The 10,612-nt window shown below is 37.4% G+C and overlaps 1 protein-coding gene across 1 annotated transcript; it reads left to right on the forward strand.

The window, feature by feature from the left end:
* The first annotated feature begins 423 nt into the window (after nucleotides 1–423).
* Nucleotides 424–984, forward strand: LOC101827706 (60S ribosomal protein L11). Its single transcript, XM_005082823.3, has one exon. The coding sequence runs from the start codon at nucleotides 448–450 to the stop codon at nucleotides 982–984; it is 537 nt and encodes a 178-aa protein (XP_005082880.1). The 5' UTR covers nucleotides 424–447.
* The last annotated feature ends 9,628 nt before the right edge of the window (nucleotides 985–10,612 follow it).

Here is a 10,612-nt window from a genome sequence, read left to right on the forward strand (position 1 = left end):
GCCCATACCCTTGTCCATATTGAAGTCACTCACAGAACTTAGCGTATTATTAAGAAAGATGCTAATGGGAAAGGGAATGTTGGAAGTATATGGGGAGAGTTGAAAGGAGAACTGAGGGTGGATATTTACTTGTAGACATGTATAAAATCCTGAACAATAAAGAAAAATTGCTTTTAAAAATTGTGCTCAAACATATAATTCATTTTAGTATCTACAAGGCTATGGAATGTAATTTTGAGATAGAAACTGACTTAGTTTGTGGGAGGTCTTGGGTTCCATCACCATTGCTGGAATAATGATTAAGAATAAGAACAACAGTCTATGTTTAGAAGCACAGACCCTATTTGTGTGGTTCTTCTACTACTGACTATTCTCCTTTTTTAATTCTGGAAAAAATAGGAATCATAAGAATTACCTATCTCCTGTCTCTTCCCATGAGGGGACATCATGTCGCAAGATCAAGGTGAAAAGGAGAACCCCATGCGGCAACTTCACATCCGCAAGCTCTGCCTCAATATCTGTGTTGGGGAGAGTAAAGACAGGCTGACCAGGGCAGCCAAGGTGTTGGAGCAGCTCACAGGACAGACACCTGTGTTTTCCAAAGCCAGATACATTGTTATGTCCTTTGGCATCAAGAGAAATGAAAAGAATGCTGTTCACTGCACTGTCCGTGGAGCCAAAGCAGAAGAAATTCTGGAGAAAGACCTGAAGGTGCGGGAGTATGAATTACGGAAAAATAACTTCTCAGATACTGGAAATTTTGGCTTTGGGATTCAAGAACACATTGATCTGGGCATTAAATACGACCCAAGCATTGGGATCTACGGCCTGGACTTCTATGTGGTGCTGGGTAGGCCAGGTTTCAGCATCACAGACAAGAAGCACACTACAGGCTGCATTGGGGCCAAACACAGAATCAGCGAAGAGGAGGCCATGTGCTGGTTCCAGCAGAAATATGAAGGAATCCTCCTTCCTGGCAAATAAATTTTATTCAAAAGGCCAATAAATTTTTTCTCAGAAAAAATTACATATCTCTTTGCCATTGTCAAATATCAATCCTGATTTTTTTCTTCTTTTAAATATTTTATAATCAGAAAAAGTAAACATTACGTGGAAAAAGTTTATTTTTCTAGCATCTATAATCAAGTGGTAAACTGGGAGAAATCAGTTTTTTGATTAAACAAATTTAAACATTGTTCTCTCCATGACGCCATTTTAGAAAATCTATCTTTTCTTTTTTCCCTACTGAGTTGTGTTTGGTTTGTCATTTTATGCTCATATTTTCCACTCTAAAATAATTTTGTCACAAACCAAATAAAATGAAGTTTATTAGTTTAAATAGAATATCCTAATAGAACAACAAGTTCTAACCTCTGCACAGAGAACGTTATAACCACTGGGTGCCATGTTTGCAACATACATGCTTCCTGCAGAGTATTCTACTGACAGAAAGTATTTTTCCAAATTCATCAAATATATAGCCATAGTTAAAACAAAACACACAAAACAAACATCCGCAGAATTCTTCATAAGCATTCCATATTAGTGAAAGTGCAATTTTCTAATAGAAATATGTTTCTGTGAAATTTTATTACTTGGAAAATGCTAAGGACTGAATGTAATTGAGTAAGAAGTAAAAGATTGCTTTAAGAATTTTTCTTGTTATTTCTTATTTCATACAATATGTCCTGTTCACAGCCTCCCCTATCTCCACTCCCCCCAGTCTCCCCTCTACGCAGATCCACTGCTCCTCTGTTTCACTTCAGAAAAGAGCAGGTCTCCCAGTAATATCAACCTAATACAGTGTAACAGCTGAAGATAAGACTAAGCATGAGCTTTCATATCAAAGGCTGAATGAGACAACCTAGTAGAAAGAAAAGGGTCTCAAGACCAGGCAAATGAGTCAGAGATACCCCTCTTAAAGAAAGCCAGGATAAAAAGCCAAACAGTTGAAGGAAACTAACAAAACTCCTGAAGACCTGAAAATCTAAAAAGAAACAATAAAGAAAACACAAACTAAGGTAATTTTGGAAATGAAAACTCTAGATAAGAGAACAGGAGCTACACATGCAAGGATCATCACCAGAATACAACAGATGGAAGAAGGTTTTAAGATTTTTAAAAATAAAATCCTCAACATCTCTAGCTGTGAAAAAATGCAAATCAGAATCACAGTGAGATTCCAACTCCTAATAAGAACAGCCAGTTATCAAAGAGTCAAAGGAGTAACAGTCTTGGTAAAGGTATGGAGAGGAGGGGTTCTTGTATGTGGTTGTGGGAATATTCCCAGGTATGGCCATTATTGAAAACCAGGAAAAGATTCCTCAAAAACCTAAGACCAAAATGATTGGTTAGCACAGCTATTCTGCTTCTAGGTGACTTTCCAAAGGACATGACACAACCTGTCAAAATAGAGATCTATACACCCACATAAATTGCTGTACTGTTTGCAATAGTGCAATACGGTTTAAGCTAGATGCCCATTTCAAATGATGACTGGGTATACATATAAACATACAATGAAATGTTATTCAGTAGTCTGTCATTTATAGACAAATACGTGGGAATGGAGGACACTATGTTAAATGAATAAGTCAGACACAGAGAGACAGCAACCACATGTTCTCATATATGTTGAAATTGAAAATGTGTATTGGGATGCAGAATAACCACTATGAGAGCATCCACAATGAGAAGAAAGAAGATTGGAGGCAGCTGGATAATGGGTATCAGTACATAGTTGAAAATTAACATGCCCCACGTGTCCCACAGCAGGATGCAGTGCTGATAGCTCACACTGATTATAAGCAACTAGGAGAGAGTAACAAGAAGAGAGATGCCACCCATAAAGATAAGGAATGGGAGCTAATTAATGTGATCTGATACTACATGAGAGATATGACCCTGATATATCACACAGCATGCCCTATGCATAACTAAAACAGTAATTTAAACAAACAAGTGGATTGTTTTTCAAAGATAACACCACCATCTGTGAATCTTGGAACTTCTGGCCCCTGAGCTAAAAATAAATGTCCTTTTCTGGAGAGATACCTTTTTTCTGGGTATTTGTATCAACGTGTGGATCAAAACAGATCCAAGGATTTCAAAGAGGAAATATTTAGGATATCCGTACCTTTTTTCATACTTCCAAACTATCATATTCTTTTCATGAGTATATGATGAAACAGACAAAAGACATGAATGTTTATTGAAAGTTACATAAATATTACCATATAGTTTAATATGGGAAACATATCCTATGGTAATAAGGAATGTATTCTTTAATGAAAATATATAGGTGAGGGACTATGAGATGGCTCAGGAGCTACTAAGCCTAAGGACCTGTGCTCAAGCTCTGGAACACTAGAATAGTAGTTCTCAACATGTGGGTCATGCCCCATTGGGAGGTCAAATGACTTTCTTGGGGGTTGTACATCAGAAATTTACATTTTGATTCATAACAGTAGCAAAACTACAATGAATTAATTTTTTGGTTGGGGATCACCACAACACAAGGAGCGGTATTAAAGGATCACAGCGTTAAGAAGGTTGAGAACCACTGTACTAGAAGATTTTTTGAAAGTTGTCCTCTGACCTCCACAGAGATGTCATAGTACCTGTGTCTGCATATCCACATACACATACACAGAGGTGGAGATATAAATAAATGTTAAAAGATAAAACTTTAAACATAAATGTGTAGACTCCAAGGAGTAAGGAGTGCAGAAAGGGAAAGAATAAGGATGAGGCAGACAGCAGAGCTGCAAAATGCTTAGGTGAAGGTGTTTGCTACTGTTCATAAACTGAGTATCATTTCAAGTGAATTCCCGGGACAAAGTTCATGCAAGAGTAGTTTGAAAAACCAATAATTCCCTCTGTGAAAAAAACCTTCATGGACCATTATTTTTTAAGATAGTACTACTGAGTTAAATATAAAATATTAGAGATTCTTTTAAAATATTAAGAAAGAGACTGTATTTCAAAGAGAAATAACCCTTGTAAAGGCAATCCATGTTAAAAGGAGACATTTTTCTTACCTCTTTCTTTGCCTTTATTATAGAACTACAGCAATAATGTTAAAGGTGACCAGATAGATACTTTTCTCAAACAACAACAAAAAATGTATGTGGACAGAAAGGCAGCATGCCTGCAAACCAAACAGATGTTTATGATTAATTCCTAGCTAACATCACCCAGCTGGTTAAAGATGATTTTTATGGAGGGAGAACATTATAGAATGCCATGAATTTATATAAATCACGAGCACAACAGTCATGATCCTGGGGCAGAAGACCTACGCATCTCATTTTAGGCACAGTCTTCAAATCACACCACATAACAGGCGCACAGTCATTCCTCCACAGCACAGTATCTGTTTCCAGTTTCCTCCTACATTTTGATGGGTGTCGTTAAGTGTCAGTCTACATCCTGTTTTCTAACATTGGGACATACTAGACACACCTTTCTCCAGGTGACTTTCATTAGTACATTTCATATTAGTGACATACTAGGTTGTGAAAACATTATTTGACATTACTTATTTTCTTTGGTAATTCATTTTTGGTAGCTATTGAGATATTTCCATCAAAGTTTAAATATCAATTTAACTGAATAATCTACATAAAATTTTACCATTTTATCTCACTTTAACTGTGAATGTAGATATTTGTGTGAATCATGTAGATGCAATATAGAAGAATCCAGTCATTTTCCTTGATATTTTATCATAAGCATTTTATCAAGGTTTCATACTATTTCATTTCAAAACCTATATGCAACTAAGTAAGTCTAAATAAAATATGGACTTTTAGCATATTGGTTGTTAATCATAACAGATTTACCATAGTAATGCAGTAAAGAACTATATGGAAAATATCCTGGAATATTTTACTAATATATCAACTTTTATGTAATTCAAAAGCAATTCTAAAAGAAATAGTTTGCCCAAACATTACTGAAACATTCTTAACACCATGTGTTCAATTTTTCCTAAAGCACCTCATGGACACTAAACTTTGTTCATGGCTTTCAATTGCTTAGCACTGGAGAATCTCTTAACGTGTACTAATGATCTCAAAACATGTGTATTTAAGAGATGATGTAATAGCTATGGGACTGCCTCTTACACGGCTATGTACAAGAATTGCTTCAAATTGTTTTCCCAAGTTTATTGTGAAAATGTTCATAAAATGTATAACTAAACTGGAATAATGGTTTATTGAGTAATCTGCCAACTGGGCTTTCCCATTCGAGTCATCTACTAAGGACCTTTAATATCTCTAGGCATTTCAGTTATTTTTCAGATTCCCTGGAATTATGATACGTTCTTACCATGTCTAATCAGAGTTTACTATCTATATTTATATTAAAGTAAAGTTCAACCCATGCTGAGGTTCATAACATGTACTGATGCCTGAGTCCATGTGATTGTCCATAGACTGAGGTGTCACCAGAAACCATGTGGAAGTCCATGATCCACACTCCAGCTGACTGTAATGGAAAAGGAAGCGACTTTTGGTAGTGGTTTTAATGACCGCATACTTACAGTTGAGAAAAAAGGAACAAAGAAGGTTTCTCTGACAACCTCTACCCTAACAAATGGCTACTGAATACTCCATCCAACATCTTCAAAGTGCACATCTTCTCAGTAGACTATAGAATCATCTCTAAGATACAATGGGGATAATGTCAACAAACACAAAAGAATTAAAACAAATTTCTGTAGTAGAATGAAAGAATCAATTAATAGAAATAAAAAGTGTGCAGGTCCTCAGAAAATAAACAATATACTCCTTAATGAAAAGTGAGCTATCCAAGAAATGATAAAGGGAATTAGAAAAGTCCTAGAATCAAATGAAAAGTAAAGAACTGTGTTACAGAACATGTGGGAGAAAGTCAAGGCATTTCTTTCTTGTATTTGAAAAATTTTTAATTTAAATTATAAACAAGCTTGTTTTATATGTCAATCCTAGTTCCTTCTCCCTTTCTTCCTCCCCTGCTCCCTACTGACCCCTCTATCCCATTCCCTTTCTACTCCCCAGGGAGGAGAGTGAGGCCTTCCATGGGTGTTCTTCAATGGCTGTCACATCATTTGGAGCAGGGCCTAGGCCCTCCCCCGTGTGCTTCCCTGTTTCCCTCACCATGGGCCCTTTGTCATCAATCATCAATCAAGAAAATATCCTGTTGACTTTTCTAAAGAAAATTCTGATTGATAAATTCTGAGATACATATAACTTACCAAAATTAAATAAGATGTATAAACAAATTAAACAAATCTATAACAAACAAGATAAAAGCTCCAATTTTCTCTCACAGTGTCTAAACCATGAAAATTTCATTGATGATGTTTACCAAACTTTTAGGACGATCTAACAGCACACTCCTGTGGTTTCAACTTGTGTGGAAAACCTTCATAATCAAACTACTTGTAGTTATTTGTGATTTTTTAATTTCCCAAATATATTTTAAGATATTAAATTATGTCTTGAGCTCCAGTTGCCTAACCAACACATGCAGGCTGATAGGAGGTACAGGAAACACCAGGGGTGTGTGCTTGTGCATGTGTGTCTGTGTGTGTTTTCACTAATTTAAGACTTGATTCATTGATTTACACAAGTAAAGTTTTAGCAGTTTTCAACATTAGCTCCTTCTTTTGCTACTTTCCCTCCATGTTCTCATATCCTGGGAAATAATCTTTGCTCTACTTTGAAAGGTAAAGCAGGATGGGTTACAACTGAAGGATGTGATGGGGGAAGTCCTGTACATTTGTTAATAAAGCACTGTTGAGCCAATAGAAATTTAGATAGGTGGGACTAGGAGTCCAGGAGGATTCTGGGAAGGAGAAACACAAGAGATTCAAGATGTAACACCATGGGGTAGGAGCCCGGAACTATTCTCCGGTAAGAGACATACTTAGATTAACAATTATGGGGTAATTACTTAAGTCAGAGCTAGCTAGTAAGAAACAAGCAAGGCCAACAGCTTCATAATTAATACAGCGTCTTGTGTGTTTATTTGGGGGCTACATTGCGGCAGAGCCCAGGTGGCTGGTGGGGGATAAACCAAAGCAGCTAGCAAAGAAAAAGCATAGTCTGTCATTTCATCCAGGGCAGGCTTAGACCCTCCCACAAGAATCCAGCGTAAGAGTGTATCTCTCATTGTTGGATGGGAGGCCAAAGTCCATTTGTGTATCCGGGATAAAAACTGATCTACTACCCAAGGCTCAATAGATTACCTAGGCCTCCTCACTGACACCCAAGTTCAGGGGTCTTGATCAGTCCCATGCTGGATTCCCAGGCATCAGTCTGGGATTCAAGAGCTAACCCTTGTCAGGTCAGCTGTTTCTGAGGGTTAAACCAGCCCAGTCTTAACCCCTTTGCTCATCAGTCCTCCCTCTCTGTCACTGGATTCCTTGAGTTCAGCTCAGTGTTTAGTTGTGGGAGTCTGCCTCTGCTTCCATCAGCCATTGAATGAAGATCCTGTTTCCCAGACTCTTTGGCCATGGGATTGTAGGTTGTCACTCCCCAGATCTATGTCTAAAATCCATATATGAGAGAGTACATTCCATTTTTCTCTTTTTGTGACTGGGTTAACTCACTCAGGATGGTTTCTTCTAGTGCCATCCATTTGCCTGCAAATTTCAGGATTCCATTATTTTTTTTCTGCTGAATAGTACTCTGGTGTGTAAATGTACCACATTTTCTCTGTCCACTCTTCAGTTGAGGGGCATCTAGGTTGCTTCCAAGTTCTGGCTATTACAGAAAATGCTGCTATGAGCATAGTGGAACAGATGTCCTTGTTGTATGAATGTGAATCTTTTGGATATATGCCTAAGAGTAGAGTTGCTGAACATTGCGGTAGGCTTAGTCACATTTTTCTGAGGAATCTCCATACTGATTTCCAAAGTGGCTGTACAAGTTGGCACTCCCACCAGCCGTGGAGGAGTGTTCCCCTTTCACCACAACCTCTCAAGCATAAATTGTCTTTGGTGTTTTTGATTTTAGCCATTCTGACAGAAGTAAGATGGTATCTCAGAGTTGTTTTGATTTGCATTTCCCAGGTGGCAAAGGATGTTGAGCCCTTTCTCAAGTGCCTCTCAGCCATTTTAGACTCTTCTATTGAGAATTCTCTATATAATTCTGTAGCCCACTTTTTAATTGGATCCTTTGGTGTTTTGGAGACTTGCTTCTTGATTTATTTGTAAATTTTGGAGATCAGCCCTCTGTCAGATGTGGGGTTAGTGAATATCTTTTACCATTCTGTGGGCTGCCTTTTTGTCTTGCTGACTGTGTCCTTTGCCTTACAGACGTTTCTCAGTTTCAGGAGGTCCCATTTATTAATTGTTGACCACACTGCCTGTGCTACTGGTGTTGTGTTCAGAAGCTGTCTTCTGTACCAATTTGTTCAAGGGTACCACCCACTTTCTCTTCTAAGAGGTTCAGTGTGGCTGTATTTAAGTTGAGGTCTTTGTGCATGGCAAGAGATATGGATCTATCCTCATTCTTCTACATGCCAGCATCCAGTTACGACAGCACCATTTGTTGAAGATGTTTTCTTTATGCCATTGTATATTTTTAGCTTCTTTGTCCAAGACCAGATGTTCATACATGTATGGGTTAATATCAGGGTGTTCAATTTGATTCCATTGGTCTATGTGTCTATTTTTGTGCCAATACCAAATTGTTTTCAGGACTACAACTCTATAATAGAGCTTGAGGTCAGGGATGGTGAGGCGTCCAGATGTTGCTTTGTTGAGTAAGGTTGTTTTGGCTATCCTGGGTCTTTTGTTTTCCATACAAAATTGATTATTGTTCTTTCAAGGTCTGTGAAGAATTGTGATGGGATTTTAATGGGGATTGCATTGAATCTGTAGATTGCTTTTGGCAGGATTGCCATTTTTACTACATTGATCCTACCTATCCAAGAGCATGGGAGATCTTTCCATTTTCTGAGGGCTTCTTTAGTTTCTTTCTTTAAAGACTCAAAGTTCTTGCCATACAGGTCTTTCACTTGTTGGTTAGCATTACACCAAGGTATTTTATGTTGTTTGTGGCAATTGTAAAGGGTGATGTTTCTCTGATTTCTTTCTCAGTCCTTTTATTGTCTGTATATAGTAGGGCTACTGATTTTCTTGAGTTGATCTTGTATTCTGCCAGTTTGCTGAAGGTGTTAATCAGCTGTAAGAGTTCCCTGGTAGAGTTCTTTGGGTCACTTATATAAACTATCATATCATCTGCAAATAGTAAAAGTTTGACCTCTTCCTTTCCAATTTGTATCCCCTTGATCTCCTTTTGTTGTCGTATGGCTCTAGCTAGAACTTCAAGTGCAATATTGAAAAGGTATGGAGAGAGTGAACAGCCTTGTCTTGATCCTGATTTTAGCAGAATTGTGTTGAGTTTCTGTCCATTTAGTTTGATGTTGGCTGTTCGTTTGCTGTATATAGCTTTTATTATGTTTATGTATGTTCTTGTTATCCCGGATCTTTCCAAGACCTTTATCATGAAGGGGTGTTGGATTTTGTCAAATGTTTTTTCTGCATCTAGTGAGATAATCATGTGATTTTTGTTTCTCAGATTGTTTATATGGTGGATTATATTGATGGATTTTCACATGTTGATCCATACCCTGCATCCCTGGGTTGAAACCTACTTGATCGTGGCAAATGATTGTTTGGATGTGTTCTTGGATCAGATTTACCAGTATTTTATTGAGTATTTTTGCATCAATGTTCATGAGGGATATTGGTCTGAAGTTCTCTTTCTTAGTTGTGTCTTTGTGTGGCTTGGGGGTCAAGGTTATTGAAGCCTCATAGAAAGAGTTTGGCAAAAACCCTTCTTCTTCTATTGTGTGGAATACTTTGAGAAGAATTGGTATAAGCTGCTCTTTGAATTTCTGGTAGAATTCTGCACTGAGGCTATCTGGACCTGTGCTATTTTGGTTGGGAGACTTTTGATGACTCCTTCTATTTCCATAGGGGTTATAGGTCTATTTAAATTGCTTATCTGTTCTTGATTTAATTTTGGCAAGTGATAGCTATCCATAAAATGTCAATTTCCTTTAAATTTTCAAATTTTGTTGAGTACAGGTTTTTAAAGTATGACCTGATGATTCCATGAATTTCCTCAGAGTCTGTTGCTATGTCCACCTTTTCATTTCTGATTTTGTTAATTTGCATGTTCACACTCTACTGCTTGGTAATTTTCGACAAAGGTTTGTCTATCATTGATTTTCTCAAAGAACCAACTCTTCATTGCATTGATTCTTTGTATTGTTTTCCTAGTTTCTAGTTTATTGATTTCAACCCTCAGTTTGATTATTTGCTGGCATCTACTCCTCCTGGGGGAGTTTGCTTCTTAGTGTTCTAGAGCTTTCAGCTGTGCTGTTAATTCTCTAGTATAACTATTCTCTAGTTTCTTCATGTGGGCACTTAGTGCTATGAACTTCCCTCGCAGCACTGCTTTCAAAGTGTCCCAGAGGTTTGGGTATGTTGTGTCTTTATTCTCATTGAATTCTAGGAAGTCTTTAATTTCTTTTTTATTTCTTCTTTGACCCAGGAATTGTGCAATTGTGCATTATTCAATTTCCATGCGTTGGTAGGGTTTCTGCAATT

This window comes from Mesocricetus auratus, unplaced genomic scaffold, assembly GCF_017639785.1.
Source record: "Mesocricetus auratus isolate SY011 unplaced genomic scaffold, BCM_Maur_2.0 Super-Scaffold_100009, whole genome shotgun sequence".
In the NCBI taxonomy this organism is placed as follows: Eukaryota; Metazoa; Chordata; class Mammalia; order Rodentia; family Cricetidae; genus Mesocricetus; species Mesocricetus auratus.